General features: G+C 48.7%; 2 protein-coding genes across 2 annotated transcripts in view; one reads left to right on the forward strand and one right to left on the reverse strand.

Annotated features, from left to right (window-relative positions):
• On the forward strand, positions 1-1,781 carry Ttll2 (tubulin tyrosine ligase like 2). The gene is made up of 2 exons (XM_021655478.1): positions 1-75; positions 222-1,781. Exons 1-2 carry the CDS (start codon positions 1-3, stop codon positions 1,779-1,781), a joined length of 1,635 nt encoding a protein of 544 aa, XP_021511153.1.
• A 7,227-nt stretch (positions 1,782-9,008) lies between these two features.
• Positions 9,009-18,657, reverse strand: part of LOC110559852 (centromere protein J-like) — a 20,129-nt gene continuing 10,480 nt past the window's right edge. Inside the window, exons 6-10 of the mRNA XM_021655486.2 lie at positions 18,165-18,263; positions 15,681-15,821; positions 13,667-13,751; positions 10,734-10,851; positions 9,009-9,385 (exon numbers count right to left, since the gene is read on the reverse strand). Coding sequence (XP_021511161.1) covers positions 9,196-9,385; positions 10,734-10,851; positions 13,667-13,751; positions 15,681-15,821; positions 18,165-18,263 — 633 coding nt within the window. The 3' untranslated portion in view covers positions 9,009-9,195. The remainder of the gene's footprint in view (positions 9,386-10,733; positions 10,852-13,666; positions 13,752-15,680; positions 15,822-18,164; positions 18,264-18,657) is intronic.

An 18,657-nucleotide genomic window follows, 5' to 3' on the forward strand; every position in this document is an offset into this window, starting at 1 on the left:
ATGAATGATCTGCAGGGTTTGGGTAGTGTGACTTCAAACATTGTCAGCTGGTCACCAAAGAGACATAATATGAGGGTAAGTGGCAGGCCCTGCAGAGCTTGGTTTATCTGCGCAGGCAGAAGGAAGGACCCCTGTGTACACGAGCAGGAGCCTAGAGGGGAGGGGCAGAGGGGAACTGTGTCCTGTCTCCTCTGAAGCTCTGTTGTCTGACCCATGTTTAGAAAAGAAACTCTTTGAGGAAAAGGAAGGAAGCCCCGGGGCCCGCCGTGAAGCCGCTGGTGTTCCGAGTGGACGAGAGCACGCCCACAGTTGTGCAGAGCGTCCTCCTGGAGCGAGGCTGGGACAAGTTTGACCGTCAGCGGCAGGGTGTGGAGGACTGGAACCTGTACTGGAGGACTTCGCCCTTCCAGATGGCAGATCACGTCAACCTCAAGCCCTGGCAGAGGCTCAACCATCACCCAGGCACAACCACTCTCACCAGGAAGGACTGCCTGGCCAAACACCTGGCAAACATGAGGAAGCTCTATGGTAAGACCCTCTACCAGTTCACACCCCTGACGTTCATCATGCCCGATGACTACACCAAGTTTGTACACAAGTACTTCAAGGAAAAGCGGCATTTGGGTACCAAGCCAAGTTACTGGATCTGCAAGCCTGCAGAGCTGTCTCGCGGGAGGGGGATAATCATTTTCAGTGACATTCAAGATCTCGTCTTCAACGGCACGCACGTCGTGCAGAAGTACATCTGCAACCCTTTACTGGTGGGTAGGTACAAGTGTGACCTCCGCATCTACGTCTGCGTCACCGGCTTCAGGCCCTTGACTATTTACATGTACCGGGAAGGGTTGGTGCGGTTTGCCACTGAGAAGTTTGATCTTGGTAACTTGCAGGACTGTTACTCCCATTTGACCAACAGCAGTATCAACAAATCTGGGGCCTCGTATTGGAAGACCAAAGATGTGGTGGGGCAAGGCTGCAAGTGGACCCTCAGCAGGTTCTTCTCTTACCTTCGGAAGTGGGATGTGGATGACTTGTTACTGAGGCAGAAGATCAACCACATGGTGATTCTCACAGTCCTGGCTGGGGCTCCATCGGTCCCTATCGCCTACAATTGCTTCGAGCTTTTTGGGTTTGACATCCTTATTGATGAGAACCTGAAACCGTGGCTTCTAGAGGTCAACTACAGCCCTGCTTTGACCGTGGACTGTTCGATAGATGTCTCCGTGAAGAGAAGCCTTGTCCACGATATTATTGAGCTGATTTGCTTAAATGGCCTAAGACGTGAGGAGAGAAAGGGCACTAGAGCTTCTTTAGTGAGATCCAGGATGCCCTATGCCAGGAGCAATCAGCGTAAGCACCACACAGCCCCCGGTCCCCTTTCCTGTGTGTCTGTCATACAGTTTACAAACAGGATGTGCACTAAAAACAACCCAGCTATCCAGAGAGCCATAGACATCCGTCCCAAGCCCACACGAACCTCCCAGATGAGAGAAATGATGAACAGAAGGGAAGGAGCCAAAAGCAACTCAAGGCCCAGGGCTCAGCATATGCCTCACAAAGTCCTCTCTCCCTACACGCCGTTAACTCAGTCACAATTCTGCAAGATGAAGGGGACCCTGGGTGTCTTCCCAGAACCAAATGGCCATGCCGGCAACTTTGATCTCATTTTCCCTTTCAATGAGGCTACCTTTGGAGCCTCCAGAAATGGATTAAACGTCAGAAGGATAATTCAAGAGCTCCAGAAACTAATGAATAAACAACTCTCAAGTGACAAAAGCTAAAATCCAGAAGTGAGGTGAATTTTTTCAAACGAGATTTTTATCCCCGGTAGGGGAAGATAGGCCAAGCCCCTAGCCAAGCGCCTTTAGCACACTGCTGTTAACAGAACAGCAGCTCTACCAGGATAGCACGACCAAACGCCGGTCACACTGCTCTGTCCCGTGTTAGCTTTGTCGGATCACTCAAACGTGTATCATTGGCCCTTACCCATTATTACATTTGCACCTAGTAACAGGAGAAAAAAATGTGAGAAATATAACATTTTAAAGGCTTTTCTTAGGTAAAATAGCACATATAAGGCAGGAATTATCTTTTATTCTTAACTAGCCATTGTTGATCAAAATTATTTTCGGGGGGGGAGCTGGGAAGATGGCTCGGTTGGTAAAGTGCTACTTGGTGACAGCTTAAGGACCCACAGTTAATCCCCAGGACTCACACAGGAAGCCAGGTGTGGTGGCACACCTGTGCTTCCAGCACGAGAAAGACACGCACAGGCAGATCCAACCTGTGCCACGCCAGCCAGCCCAGCTGAATCAGCGCGCTCTAGGTGGTTTGAGGGACCTTGTCTCAAAAAACAAGGTGTTCCTGAGGAGCAACACTTGAGGACAATCTACGGCCTTTCTCTTGTTGGTGCCTGTCCCTTACTGCCAACCCGGTACCAGACGACGGAGCCTTTCACACTTAGGCAAGCTGCGGTCTTGACAGATGAAAGGGCTTCAGGTCCCAGAAGTCCTTAGGGCATGAGGGTGAAGGCAGCCAGCCACTCGGCCACGCATACTGACCACCAGGGCAGGGGTGTGGGCTGGAGGGCAGGTTGTCACTCTTGTTACTGTGACAGAACGCCTGATAAAGACGGCTCGGTGAAGGACGGGTTTTGGAGGGCTCACAGTCTGAGGGCACACTCTGCCGTGGGAAGGCAGCAGGAGGCTGGCCACCTGGTGCTTGCAGTCAGGAAGCAGCGAGAAATGGAGGCTGGTGCTCGCTTGCTTTCTCTTTTTTTCATTCCTTCTTGGGACTCCAGGTCATGGGATGGTATCTCTGACATCCAGGTTGGGGCTTCCCATGTCACTTAACCCAGTCTAGAAACTCACTGAGACGCACTCATGCACTCTCTTAGATTCTGTCAAGTTGACATAGCGTTAACCATCCATCACACAAGATGGTGAGCTCCCAGGGCTGAAGGGCACGTTATCTTGAGAACAATTATGATAGCACAGACAGCTTCTGGGAGGCTCATCTGGTGCATCTGTGGGTGCAGGCGCCACATCCCATCTTCCCCCCCAGACCCTGAAAGGACTCAGTACTTCATACTCAGTATTCACTATTCTGAAAGTGGCTCAGCTTCAGCCCCTCTACGCTTTCCCAGAACAGTGGTCCTACATAAACAACTGGATAGAGTCCGTCTCGCCACCCAGGAGCCCCAGATTGAGCTTGCTGAACTGGATCCCGAAGTGGATCCCAGAGCCTTGCCCCTGTATTCTGGAAGTAGTTCGGCCCACCCAGGGGTCTGCCAGGAGTACCCAGACACCCACCCTGGGCAGGCTCGCCAACCTCTGTAGCACAGACCTGGCAGTTTCAGACCTGGCCTCTCTCTCAAGCTGAAGAGCAGTTCCGCCTGAGGGCTGAAAGCGACTGCTCTGGCAGCCTCGTTGTGACTTTTCACTTTATGATCCCGGGAGGCTCAGCATGTTTCTATAAATTGGCTTCTCAACTAGCTGAAGGCAGGCATGACAGCACGGGAACACTTGGACGTGTGCCTGTCCGTGACTGAAGCGCTGTCTCAGTATCATAGGACGGTGCTCATTTTAGTGCGAGCCCCATAGACCAAGGTCCGCAAGAGTGTTCAACCCACCCTGTAGCCAAAGAGAATGTAGGGTCACCGGAGCCCTTGGTACTGTTACCAAGGAGACTGCAAGCAGCGGTCTCCGCTGTAGTGCCCACAATAGCCGTGTGATCCAGACCCAGCCACGTGCATGTGGCCCTTCAGGAAGAAGCAATTCCATCTACCCAGACTTAACCCGAGACCAACTGGCTAAAACCAGTGTGTGAGGGCCGAAGGGAGACCTTGGCTCCTTCAGATGCAAAGTCTCTGCACATAACAAGAAAACTGACGGGATTAAGAAAGCAGCTTCTGGAGGAGAGCATGGGAAAGTGACTGGAGACAGCTTAGTCTAGATTGGTCCCTGAGGTTTTTCAAGCAAGATCTGGGATAACGTAGCAAGTTGTGAGAGACACAGGTGGGAGAACTTTTCCTGTCGTCGGCGGCTGAGTGCTGTTTACCGACCCCACCCCCAGGTTCAACCAACAGCAGATTAAAAAGATTTTCCAATTGTGTAAAAAAAGAGGAGGGGGTAGAAAACAGCATAGAAATTAGAGGCTAAATATTATAATAGGAACTATTGAAAAGAAGCAGACAGAAGTCCGGGAGCTAAGGAATGCATCCACAGGAAAATTCAGTAGCATATATGATTATGTAAGAGAAAGATTAGAAAGTACTAAGATAGGGCCACTGGCGTTATCCAGTTAGAAAAAAAAAAAAAGAAAAAGGACTGAAAAGCAGCGGACAAACTGTGCCAATGTACAGTTTCCAGCAGCCCCTGAAAGAGAAGTGATGCTGCCGTGGGAATTCCTCAGCCTTGGGGGTGGGGCACCCAGAGCTGAATTTCTCTGTTGTTGTGGCACAACACTTCACAGAGGCAGTGAAAGGGGGGAGGCTTTACTGTGGCTCACAACAGCAGGATATTTCCGTCGTGGTGGCAGAGGAGCCGTGGCACTGACCGCAGGCACGGAGGTGCGCACACAACCTGGCTCCTCACAGAACAGCGGGAAGTGGAGACGGCGCTGGGGCAAACGCAAGACTGAGCCCTCAAAGTCCTGCCTTCAGCAGTCCACCGCTACCAACCTGGCCCCACCCAAGAGGCCACAGCCACCCCCAAAGATAGGGTGTTCAAAAAGGAACCCAGGGAGGGGAGCATTTCACATTCAACATATATATGTATGTATGTATGTATGCATGCATGCATACTTGCATGTTTGTGTGTGTGTGTGTATGTGTATATGATATATGTATGTATATGTGTTTGTATGGATGTATGGATAAAGGAAGCCCAAAGACTTCAGGATCAATAAGGGGAGAATGCTCTGAGATGCAAGATAATCAAACAGTAAAAGCAGAGAAACAGAATCTTAAAAGCGGCAAGAAAGAACATTATCGCATGTAGGGGAGCCCCACGGAGCTCTCGGTAGGATTTTTAGCAGAAGCCATGAAAATAGGGAGGATACACGTTCAAAGTGCTAAAAGCTAAGTGCAGCAGAAAGTCTGTCCTCAGCAAAGCTGTCCTTCGAAAGGGGAGGTAGACATTCTTGGCAAAGGAAAGCTGGGGACTTGAACACTGCTAGATGTGGCACAGGGGACAGCAGGGGGAGCGCTTCGAGCTGACAGAACATGAGGTGCCAACGTATGAAGGTAAACAAATGCTCAAACTCCAGAACACTCCAGTTCTGAAAAGCTGCACGGCAATCATTTAGTTCTTACACATGAATTGAGGAGCGGGATGATCACGATAGATAAGGCCATACTTATGTTTTTTTGTTTTGTTTTTTTAAACACACCAGAGGAGCTTTTTTACTTTCTGTGACCTCATGCAGTGCTCGGCACTGAGCCCATCCTGGAAACAAGCTCCTTGAAAGTCCTGGCTGCCTCAAGTGTCGGGGTTTGAACAGAGGTGGTGACAGTGAGCGGGCGCTGCTGGTAGAGGAGGGTGGCACAGGTGGAACTACACTTGGGCCAAACTGAAAATCTTGAGTTCAAGAGATACTGTCTGTAAACCACGGCCGCACGGACTTTGGAAATTGTTCCATATTCCTGGGCCCTGAATTCTACGTGGTGAGATCAAGGCAAGGTGACTAAAATGGCATCTCCCAGGGGTGAGGCTTTGGGCATTGTTCTAAGAACTGTATTTGGGTCCAGATACCATAGGGTAGGGGACGAGGCAGCATCTTGAGAAGTTTCCAGTATCTCTCCCTCACCTCCTTTCTCCAGAATAATGTTCTCTGACTCTTTGTTGACGAGTGCTCTGTCAATAACTGATGGGGCAGAGGCCCCAGCTAGGTCACAGCATACATGTTGACACTCGGAGCCTTTGAGACAAGGCACCGACCTGTAGCTGAGGCAGTGCTCTCCCAGCTGTGCACAGTGTGGACGGCTGCACTCCGCAGCGCAGCACCCACAGCTGTCTCCTCCTAGCTCAGTCTCCAAGACCCTGGCCCCAGGGCCTACCTATTGCTCCACCGTGGCGCTAACCTGGTGTCCTGAATAGTTTTATGTCGATGGGCTGGGGTTATCTGAAAGGGGGGAACCTCAATAGAGAAAATGACTCCATAAAACCTTGCTGCAGGGGATTTTCTTAGTGATCAATGGGAGAGGGACCAGCCCATTGTGGGTGGTGCCACCCCTGGGCTGGTGTTTCTGGGTTCTCTAAGAAAGCAGGGGGAGCAGGGGGAGCAAGCCAGTAAGCCTCTATGGCCTCTGCATCAGCTCTTGCTTCCAGGTTCCTGTCCTGGCTCCCTTTGATGATGAACAACCATATGGAAGTGTAAGACAAATATACCCTTTTTTTTTTGGTCGTGGTGTTTCACTGCAGCAATGGAAATCCCGACCGAGACAAAGCTGGTACCAGCAGAGCTGGGTATTGCTGTGACAAACATGGCTGTGCTGTTTTGGGGAAGATTGTGGAAGGACTTTGGAACTTTGGGCTAGAAAAACCATTGAGCGCTGAGAGCTCAGTGCACTGTTCTGTAGGCGCTTGGAAGATAAGAATGGAGAGCGGTGCAGAGGATGGAGGACTGGCTTGGGAAGTTTCAGAGGGAAGCTTAAAGACTCTGTTGGGACCATTTGTTATTTTGAATTAAAGTTCTGTAGTTCTGGTTAGCTGGAGCCGAAGAATCAGCTGTGAGTAACAAGAGGCCAAAACTTTTAATGTGAAACCTTTGCTTTGCTGGGATACTCCACGCTCTTTGGCTGGAGCTGAGAGATTAGCGGCGATTAAGAAGAGAAGAGAAACACGGAGGTGAAATCTGGGAAGTGTTTCCTGAGAATCAGTGCACAGAAGCTGTGTTCCAGAGGCAGCCTGTATCTCACCCTGGCAGCTGAACTTGGTGGTTTAAGAATCACCCAGGTGGTTCTGGTTTTGAAGACATGGAGGGGTCATGGAGAGCAGCTGAGGCTTGGCACCTTGAAGAAAACCTACGAGAGCTTATTGGCAGAAGTGCAGCCTAGTTGCAGCAGGGGACTGCAGCATTTTGGAGATGCTGGTACCTTGGGATGACCACCAAGAACAGCAGCAGCAGTGGAGCGGAGCCAGCAGGAGCCTCACAAACAAGCTGTGCGTGCTGCAGGGGGTGAATCTGGAAGCGACCCCAGCCCTTGGGAGGAGCCCCGAAGGTCGTGGTTGGACCCCAGGGATTGGACATTGAGTTATTTACGCTGTTGGGAGTTTGGTTTGGTTTTGGTCACACTGTGACTGTGCCCTGTTCTTCCCTTTTAAAATAAGGAAGTATTTAACTTATTTTTGATTTTTACAAGATCTCACAGTTGAGAGACTGAATTTTAGAAGAGATTTCGTATTTTAAAAGAGACTTTGTATTTTTTTTTTTAAAAAAGAGACTACATTTTAAAGTGTTTGAATTTGTGTGAAGTGTTTGAGTTTAGAACTTTTAAAAGTTTGTGAAATGTTTTCTATTGTGAGGTTGATGTTAGTGTAATCTTGGGGATGAACAAGAAAGGAAAAGTGTGGCTTAACAGTGATGTGTTGTGTGTCAAGTCGAGAAGGGGTCGAGGGGAGGACACAGCGGGGAGGAGGTGAGTCAGATGATCGGAAACTTTGGTCCACGTGTCCAGAACTCTGTAAAGTTCTGTCAGCCTGAGGAGCTAACTTTGTTTAGACTTGACCCAAGCTGGGTGCGAGGGGCCTGGCAGCCTGCCTCACACGACACGTGTGTGCAGTTGCAGAGCTAGCTTTGTGGCAGCAGAAGACGCTCTGGAAGTCGTGCTTTTGTGAGCCTTATTTTTTTTTTTTCTAGAATACCCTATCATTTTTCGAGAGAATCTGAAGATGTCATCAACTGCTTGCTAACTGTAAACCCTGTGCTGAGGCCAACATTGAGACGTCATGGAGCACCCATGGCTCACGGGAGCGATGAAGATTTAACAGTGCACTGTGATGAGACAGACCCTAGACACATATGACTCCAGTGAGCAGGACGTTTAAGGAAACGATGTCACCTTACTGTCTACTCCAGTGGCTGGTCCAACAATGGCTGCATAACCCAAGATGAGCCCTGGAATAGAGGATCTCTTCCCTACCTTGCCAACCCTCTGCCCTCAAGAAGGCAAGTGCACTTTACCTTTTGGACTTCAAAAGGACAACCAGGGCAAAGGGAGTGACAAAAGTCCTGCTGCCAGCCATTCCTCCCCACAGGAAGATGCCTGCTGGGCACCATCAGCTAACATGAGGGAAGTGCTTCCTGCGTCTACTCACCTTGGAGCAATGTGGAGGACACGGAAAAAGCCACATCCTTAGAACTCCTCGTCAGAAGAGAAGCCCCTCATAGCAGTTCTGCAGCTCCAGTCCCGGAACAGTGTAGGGACTGGACGGGGTGGGTGGTCAAGGCGACCTGGCCACTGTCTGCTGAGATTGGCTGCTGCCTACCAGCTACAGGGAAATCTCAGCTATGGCACAGCGGAGTACTCTCACGGAATGGGAGGGATGGCAGACAGACTCACAGGAACAAACAGGAGGCATGGCCCAGTACGTTTTTTGAGTTTGTTTTTATCTGTGCCTTTTACTCATGTCCTTGTTGGTTGACAGATCATAATTATGTGAATTTATGGGATAGAATGCTACATGAGGCTCTGTCTAGACACTTCAGAATGGTTAAATCATGTCTACTAATATACCAAGCACCAGTGAAGATATATCCCCAACTCTGGATCCCACTTATTAGACTCTAAAAAGGGGTAGAAATACACAGCAGGCAGGTGTCAGCCAAGCAAAATGTGAAGCTGGCTGTTGATACTGGCTGGTCCCAGGAATTGCCTGGCAGCACTTATGCTATATCCGTTTTATCCTCTGCTCCAGGCCCAGACCATGAGAGAAGACATGGTCTGGAAAAGGCCAAGGGAGCTGTGCTTTTGGAAAGCCTTGTTTCTGCTTACTGCGTCTCTGACCTCTGTCTCAAGATGGTGGCTACGTGTTTGTTTGTTTTTTTCTTTAAAATTTTTAGATGCCTCTCTACTCCTGATGTGTAGGGGATCTCCAGGATTGTCAGGGGAATCTATCAATGTGAGCTGTTTGGTCTGTTTCGGTCGCAACTATATTTGGAGCCTAGTGCCTGACGTTGAGTCTGGTGGATGCACTACTTCCAGTCCAGGATGACAGTTCCCATCTCGTCTTTGACTCTGACCCTCCCTGAGGCATACTTGGTCTCTTGGCAGCCATTGCAGTACACAGTCTTGGTGGTGCCATCTGGGAATTCCCTCCTCTTGAACCTGGCTGTGTGGATTTCTTTCTGTCCATTGCTGAACGTGATGGTTTTGTCTCCATTCCTGTAGAACAGAGAGATACTCTGGTAGTAGAGCCATGCAGAAGTCAACTGTGTAAGCATGGAAGAACTGGAAATGAGGGATGCCAATATACCACCTAGATCCCTGAGTCTACCCTGGGGGAGGAAGTTGAGGCTGTCCAGGGCAAGGGCAGGCAAGGTGTTTAAAGTTTAAAGGACACGAGGAGCCCAGGCTGGCCGAGCATAGGAAGGAGGGGGGTGAGGGAGCTGAGTGGGGAACATGGACCCTGAGACCTGAGCTCACAATCTGAGATGTGGTGAGCAGAGGCAGCAGGGCTGCTCAGTTCATGACAGAAACACAACAGAAAGAATCCTGGGTACTATGTCTGTGCTGACCCCACTGCGAAAGCCAGGGAAACTCTTTAGGGAACGGGGATCCCCGACCCCTCGCACGTTGGAAGAGCTGATAATGTCAAAGCCATAGAGGAAATGAGTAGGACACACTGTAGTCAGGAAATACTGGGAACATCTAAGGTGAGTTTACTGTAAGCTTGCCCAGGCTGGTGGACATATGATGGCTGCAGGCCCTGTGGACCAGGTTGTCTGTGCACACCAGCACCGATACAGTAACTTAGCACAGTCTTGTTGCATTTTATGCTCTTGCTTATACATGCTGCAACAGACTTATGCTTCTACACAACATGGCTTTGCAGAGGTGAACACTGAAGACTCTACTCAAGGCTGGCCAGTTTCGATCACCTAAACATTGACACGTGTCACCTAACAACAGTGATACATCCTGAGGAATACAGAATGAGATTAATCTGATACCAAGCTAGATAACCATGACATTAGCTGATGAGGTAAACTGTAGAGCCACCTTTGTCCCCAGAGTCAATCACAGCACAATCTTGGAGGAATATGACTGCCCTCAAAATTCTATGTCTGAGCTCATATTCTCCATAAAGAGATTTGAACTCAAAAGTAAAAAAAAAAAAAAAAATCCTGTAGGCCCAATGGTGTCATATTTGTTTTTGTCATACTTTTGGTGTTATATTTGGTTTTTAAAATTTTTCTTTATTCCTATGTGTATGAGTGTTGCCTACATGCATATCTGTGAACTACATGAGTGCCTGGTACCCACAGAAGTCAGAGGAGGCCATTGGGTCCCCTGGGACTGAGTTGCAGATGGTTGCCAGCTGTTATGTGGTTGCTGGGAACTGAACCTGTGTCCTTTCCGAGAGCAGGCAGTGCTCTTAACTGCCGAGACATCTCTCCAGCCCCTGCTGTTGTATTTAAATGCGGTCAACACTTGCAAACATGTAAACACACTATAGAACACAAAGCACAGCATTGGGGTCTTGGCTCACACAGGTTTTGGGGGTGCTGACCTTTTCACTATCACAGATGTCCCATCGGGGAACACAGTCTCCTCACATCCATCCTTAAGCTGTTTCACTGTCCCGTCAGGAAACACAGTCTCCTTGGAGCCGTCTGGGTAGAATTTTTCTGCAGAACAGAGTCATTTAAAGTACGTTATTAGACTGAATGACTTTGGAAGCCATGTTGAATCTAAATGACCCATGTTAAAATATTAATGAGCATGAGCTCCCAGTCTTATGAGTTTGCAGGCGGGATCGGCAGGCATCCAATGGCATGTTGGCCAACGAATGGCTATGCAGTAGTGTGGATGGTCTCTAGCACGTAACAGATTGCGGGTTTTTCTACTTGATGATGATGAAAAAGTGATACACTTTTGGTAGAAACCAAATTCAAGTTTCGAAGTTCTGATGTTCTTAGGGACTGTGGATCTGTGGTAAAAATCCTTCATTGGTGGCAGGCAGTACTATGTGCTGAATTAAAAGAGGAATGCTAGAGGTGCCAGCATTCATGCTTCTCTTCTAGACTGCAACATGACACAACGTGGCCAGCCACCTCACATTCCGGCCATCGCACCTTTCCCAAGACACGGGCCCCCACGCTCCGGCCATCACACCTTTCCCAAGACACGGACCTCCACGCTCCTGCCATCGCACCTTTCCCAAGACATGGGACCTCACACTTTTGCCCTCATGCCTTTCCCAACACATGGGACTATATTTCTCTGAACTGTAAATCAAAATAAATTCTCCTTCCCTCTCGTTGCTTTTCGTCAAATATCTGGCCACAACAGTGAAGAAAAAAAAAAGTGACCAAGACACTGTTGAAAATGCCTTTACTCTTCCATCTTCACTTTCACAGCCTTAAGCAGAGACAATGCCTCACTGTGGAGTTTGCTGAAGCACGACAGTACCTCAGCTTATACACTAGCCAGGGCCGGATGACAGTGCATGAGCACAGTGCAAAGCGGTGCAAAGAGCTTTTCAATGTGCATGTGCAGAAACCAGAAAAAGCTTCCAAGTGAAATGTCATTGATGGGTTTCCACATGTCCTTCTGATGTCCATGTTCTTTGTGTGCATTTGTTGGTTAATGATTGGCAGTTGCTGACAAACAGAAAGGAGCGTGAACTATACTTAGAAGAATGTGGTGTGCTATCTGACACCCAAGGAATAACCCCATTCAGTAAGTATTTGTTAGCATTAGGGTCCTGAGTGCTAAGGGGCGTGTTGGTGCGATGCCCTGGAGAAGTCAGGGTTCTCTTTGATTCAATAGCTTGAGAATCTCAGAATCCCTGACTGCCTGGTGCAGAATCAGTGCAAAATGGTCTTTGTTGAACTTCATTGAATTCAGACACAGGTGCACCCCCCAAAAAATTGGTAAGAGGGGGACTGTGATGTTTGCTTTTGAATGGTCATGGCAAGACATTTTGGGGAATGTGAGCCATGCAAATGGATGGCAATGGAACTCAGAACCTGCTGTATAGTGAAGTGACATATTAGGGACATTCCACATAGACCAGCTGAGATTCAAAGACCAGATAGGTCTGTCAGACTCTTTTCTTTCCACCAGACCTGGCTAACATCCACCAAACACCCTGCAGAGCATTTGTGAACAAGCCAAGTGTCACTTTTCAATGCCAAGTGTGTGCCAAAAGTTACTGAAGACGTAATTGCTCTCCTGCCCACCTGTGTGCTCAGCAGCCTGTAAAAACCACAAGAGCACTGGCTGGAATACTAACACTAAGACAGAAGTGTCGTAGGGCCCCAAACACCAGAAGCCACTGAAAAGTGGCTCAGAAGTAATGCTTCCAGTGCTCAGGTTTTCTGCCCATGGTGTCTGCAAGGCTCAACTTTGTAGCTATGCTGATTATAGCACACAAAATCTGTGTCTAGAAACGGGGCCTGAGCCCAGGCTCAAAGTGCCATTCCCAAAGAAGAGTGAACCAGAAACCAAGACCAAAACAACAAAACCAAACTACAAAACTGTCAAGTGCTGATCACCAAGGAATGTTCCTACCTTCTCTGAGTTCTTTCAAGAGAATCTGCAGCTACGGGCCTTGAAGTAGGATCAGCACCATCAGTCCTGAGACCCGCTGCGTCTGGGATACTCTCACTAAGAAACTAACATGAAGTTCGGGCTATAGTGCCTGGGAAACCGACAGCAACAAACAAAAGGCTTTCTGGAAGGGCAGCTCCAGCCTGGGCCACCTGGGATTGAGACAATCTGTCCCCACAGGACAAACTGGACAAGTGAGGAGCTGTGGGACCACGAGGACGCAGCCATGACACACTGAGCTCCATGTCTGGGGTCGGTCAAGCTGTCACCAGAACAAGACTGGGAGGTAGATGAGTGTAAAATTAAGGGAAAAGGAGAATAAAACAAGAGAAGGATAGTATTAGTCGATACACTAGCTAGACCTGAAAAGGACCAAAAGTGAAGTAGAAAGCATCAGCAATCCAAGAAGGACAGTAGAGAGCGCGTGAGGGTTTAGTTAAAGAGAAAAACGGTGAACTAGAGAGCAGTTCTAAAGAATATACTGGAGCAGAATGACTGTGAAAGAAAATGTGTTCAGATAGGGGCAGAATGGGTGGCATGCTGTCTCTGCGACTGGAAGGTTAGAAAGATAAGGGATGGAGGACAGTCAGTGTCCTTGAACTTAATAATATAGGCGTGCCAGACAAACTCCAGGACATCCAGTGTGATGAAATTCAGGCAAACTAAAAACGGCTCTTTGGTATGATTTTGCTCTTTGTACTTCATAGAGTGATTTCTAATTAAAAAAAAAAAAAGACATTAAGAATCTAACTGGGCAGCCTGCACTTTTCTGTGGCGAATGTAAAGGCTGATGTCTGCTGCCCTCTCCCCACAATGCTCAAGCATCCTGCCATCTTCAACACCAGCACACGAGGTGCTGAACCAGCAGGTATGGGTGACGCGACTCACCGGTCCACTTGTTGGGAAACTTCACAACTTCGACACCGTCTGGGTAGGTTGTGTGCGTGGTCTGAGCGTCCGCATAATAATAAATCTGTGAGAACAGGAAACCCATGCTGGGAGGTGGTTCGCCTTACATTGGGGGCCTCGGTGGGATTTGATCAATTACTTCCCATAGGTGGCTGAGAGTACAGGCTCAGCAGGTGAGGAAGGCATGACCACGTCTGTGGGCACTTCCACAGCTGTGCAGCACCAAGACATGGGGCTGGTCGCTGGCTCCCTAGGACTGCCTATTGGTTATTGGGAGGCTGTGGGAGGCCAATCAGTCCTCAGTTCTGTACCTCAGCATGCTCTAACTCGAGACTTGCTGAGCTTTCATGCCTCTTGGGGGCTGTAGCTGGTGAGTTCTAGGCTTGGTAGACATGGGCTGTGAACCCCAGTGTCCCATGAACTCCATAGTTTTCAGACTAGTGGACAACTGCAACTCAAGAGAGCAGATCTCACAAAGTGCCTTGGACATTCGTGGGACCGCACCTTGAGACCTTTCTAACATAGTCTCCCTTGGTTCCCAAGAAGAAAGAAACAACATGTATAAGTGTTGGTGCAGGAGGTGCTCCTGATGCAAACTCAGCCCCACCCCCAACAATATACCCCGCAGCCACAGGGCAGAATGGGATTGAACGGGGTACTTGTCTGAAAAGAACGTGGAAGAAAGATACTGCTCTCCTCCTAATGCAAACTCCTGGAGGGTCCCATCACATCAATCCTCTGAGGCGGGGCGGGGACACGGGTCTCTCCATCCACAGAAGTGGAAGAAGGAGCTAGAACATCTTTAGTGGAGTCATGTTTTTGGAACATCTGTGGCTCTGAAGATTGGAATGTGTTTTGGTTAGCGTCTGTCAGCTTGGCACAAGCTGGAGTCATTTGAGAGGAGGGAACATTAGGTGAGGCGAACCCTCCTTTAGACTACGCTGTAAGCGAGTCCGTGGGGGCATTTTCCTGGTCAGTGACTACGCTTGGGGTGCCGCACCTTAGCAGGTGGATCTGGGTTGTGTAAAAAGCAAGGTGAACAAGCCAGTAGGAAGTGCACCTCCGTGTTCGCTCAAGCTCCTGCCTCCAGCTTCCTGCTTGACTTTTTCTCCATCAGTGACTTTGTGATGGGGGCATGTGAGCCAAATGAAATCTCTCCTTCCCAGGCTGTCGTTGGTAGTGGCATTTGTTACAGCGATAGAAGGCAAACTAGGAAAGGGAGCCTCTCTGTTCCAGGATTTTAGAACGTTCTCTTTAGATTAGCAACACGTCCAAAGCCAGGTGGGTGGAGGGGCTTGCTCCTGTCTCCATCACCATAGGAGTACCATTTCCCTCTGCAGGTCAGGAGACACAGGAGGGAGTCGGCAGGTCCTGGACATGCTCCTGGAGGAGGGCATGCTCACAGGCCTCTGCGACGTCTCACTCATCCGGCACTGAGAGAAAGTCAAAGCAGGGGGGGGTCTCACTTCCAGCCTGTGCTGGGCTCGATAATCTCTCCTGGCTCATCCCTGTTGCTTCTCACCTGTCATTCTCTGTCTGTCCATCCTCCCCACCACTTCTGTCTAAGAAACGTGTATGTGACCTCCACCCTGCCCCAAGGTGAGGCAACACAGCTCTTTGTCTCACTGGGCCGTGGAATCCTAAAAGTCGTCACTCAAATAGGTCTCCTGGGATTTTCTGGTTCATTTTTTTTCCCCTAGGCATGCGGTTTCGCTTAGGTCGGTGGAAGAACATGATAACAGGAATTCACAGTGGAGGGTGGGACAATGGTGGAAACACCACTGATGTGCAAATCTCCAGGTTGAGACCACGAAGGATCTCACTTACATTAGACACCATGGACAAAATTCTCTCTAATAAGAAGGTTCTGACCTTCCACGTTCCCTCATGTCCTGACGCCAGGAGAATAAAGGAACATGCACCTGTTAAAGGTTTGCTAGTAACTGGGTAGCCTCTGATTCTATAAGAGTACAAGTGTGTCCATTGCACGCACCACTCTCTGGTCAGGCTTGACCTTCTTCATGTCACCATTGAAAAACCTGATGATGGTCGTCTTCTTGTCAGCGCTGATCTCCTTCCTGGTTCCGTTGGGGAAGGTGATGATAGTTCGCCCATCACTGAGAACCTCCTCCACCTTAATGGACACACAAAAACTCACAGACAGAGGGTCATAACAAGCATTGGTGCTGCGGCTACGCTGTTTCTCCTTGAATTCAAAATCTCTGCCCACTGTCTGCCTTGTAGGGTGGATACTCTCTCTCTCTCTCTCTCTCTCTCTCTCTCTCTCTCTCTCTCTCACACACACACACACACACACACACACACCCTATACTGTTGAGCTTCCAATCCCCACCCTACTACATTTGGTTATCAATAATAAGTGTTATGATTTGTTTCTCAATGTCTGCCTTTCTTCAAGTTGGTGCTATGCAGCTGCCATGGGTCTGTATGATCCATCAATCTAGGATCAATGAACCTGAAATCCTGGGCCAGCTAAAACTGTACAATTAATATGTAAACATTAGCCTTTGTGCACTTTCTGCCTTTCCATCTCATCCTTTCAACTCATACATTACACTAATGGTTTCATGAAGTTAATAATCAGCAAATAAGTAACTTCAAATGTGTTCTGTAGGCTCTCAATCTTTACCCTGTAAAGACTAGTGTAAAGAAAGACACTGGCAGAAATAATCTCAATTTGAGGAGTTAAATATGTGTATTTTTAAAACTGGCAGCATTTATTAATTATGCCCTATATTATAATTATTCTTAAAATAGCTGGAAATATAGGAGCTGACTCATTAGAGTTAAGAGCGAATACTTCTGAACAAATCAGAAAGATAGCCAACAAAACTCAGCTACCAGCCAAGACAACAGACATCCTGTTGGAGGTTTGAACCAAGTTTTCTCAATCCCTTGCTCATAGACCACCAGGTGAGTGCATGGGTGGTGTGTGAATGCATGAGAATCAGAAGATGAATTCTCGTTATCAGCCAACCAGAAACGCTCCAACGAGGCTTCAGTGACTACGTGCCTCTCACAGTAATGAAGCACGTGTGTTCTTAAAATGCTCCTCACAGGGAAATCATCAAACCAACCATGGCTGCACGAATCAACGCCAGAACAGTGCTCTGACAGAAACCAACTGCATAGACTATGGTCATTGTAGAAGTCACTAAGGAAGCTGGAAATGTACCGTTCCTCATGCCATGTGGCATGAAGCCGATTGCATGTCTGGAAATGCTGGCTCAAAACACCTGTGTGGTCAGTCACATACCACTCTGCCCAGTCTACATCAGAAACTGAAATAGACAGCTGTGACAATGATTGTGCGTTCACTCTCTCAGACATGTTATCACCATTTCGGTGCCTTCCACGTTGTTTGGAAAATGTCACAGCCAGTAGTGTGTGCTGCTGTGCCAGTGCCACCTTGTTCCTCACACTTACCATGTCTCCTGGTTGCATCAGGAGGCCACGTTGAGTGACGGAGGACATATAGGTTGTGTGAGTCACTACGGTATTCACACAATGGTGAAGTCACCTGATGAAGTTCTGAGAGCATCACTAAGTCATGGGTGATTGTGCGATTCTTATATTATGAAACCAGGATACGAGCTATTATATCACAAAAGGGGATGTCAAGCTAGCATGCTGGAAACACCGGGTTCCATCAGAGCTCGTAGAGGCAGGAGCATCGGAAATTCAGTGTCATTGTGCTGCATGGTGAGTTTGAATACATAAGACCTGAGAACTCTCAGGGGCGGGGGAGAAAAGGAGGAGGAGAGAAAAGAGGAAGAGGAGGGAGTGAAGGAGGAGAAAAGGAGAAGGAAAAGGAGGAGAGGAAGAGAAGGAGGAGGAGGAGGAGGAGGAGGAAGAGAAGGAGAAGAAGGAAGAGGAGGAAGAGAAGGAGAAAGAAGAGGAAGAGGAGGAGGAAGAGAGGAGGAGAAAATGAGAAGGAGAAGGAGGAGAGGAAGAGGAGGAGGAGGAGGTGGAGGAGGAAGAGGAGGAGGAGGAGGAGGAAGAGGAGGAGGAGGAGGACACTATAGTGAAAAACTGTAAAGCCTGGCAGCCTTGCTCATCTACTCAAAGTGTTTTTCTGCTTTCAAGGGTGAAGATCTTCCTCTATTCAGCCCAAAGGCCCCAAACCAAAATGAGTGAGGAGACTCCTTCCAGCCAAAGAGGGTGAAAGCAAGGTGCTTTGAGCAAATAGCTGGGCTGTCACTGCTCCAGCTGCTCGAGGAGGCCGCGGTGGCTCACCCCTGCCCATCCTCCCTGAGACAGTCTCAGCACTCTGGCGGCAGATCTCTGGGACAAAAGTGCTTCTTGAGGTAGCGGTTGGGAGGCGCCGAGCTGATGCTCTAGAGAAGCGTGACAGCCGCTAGCTTGTAGCCCCAGGACAGTCTTCAGGGCTCACACTATTCAGACTGTACAGCGCAGGGAACAAGGTGGAGAAAGGCTACATTCTGCAGACACCTACCTTGCCGTTCAAGTGTCGCTTTTCCTGCATCTCAGTGTCCTCATTAGTGTCCGTGGTATATGGCACGTCTCTAGAAGGTCCTGACTTTGACAGAATATTCTGTAGAGAGATTATAACCACTTCCTCCTGTCCCCGTTGCCCAGCCATTAGAACTACAGACAGGGCCATCAATGCTGGCTCTTGAGACCGCCTTTGTGTTTCTAAAAAGTGTTTTCTCTCATTGGTGGGCTCCATCTGTACCAGGGTGAGTATGGTGACAGTCACCAAGTTCCGACTCTGTGTGCACGTCACTGAGGCCCTGAGGTATGTCAGTGGCTAGAATCTATTACTGAACTCATCTCACCTTGCTGATCATGTTTGGAAGGGTTACTGACTGCTTTTAGGGGACCCTCCTGCCGCCTAACTATGACTGTTCAGCCCGTAGAGTAAATGATGTTTTCCCATGGAGAAAATGGCTTAATTCTGCTGCCATTCCTATCAGACATTGTGTAGC

This window comes from Meriones unguiculatus, chromosome 20, assembly GCF_030254825.1.
Source record: "Meriones unguiculatus strain TT.TT164.6M chromosome 20, Bangor_MerUng_6.1, whole genome shotgun sequence".
NCBI classification, from domain to species: Eukaryota; Metazoa; Chordata; class Mammalia; order Rodentia; family Muridae; genus Meriones; species Meriones unguiculatus.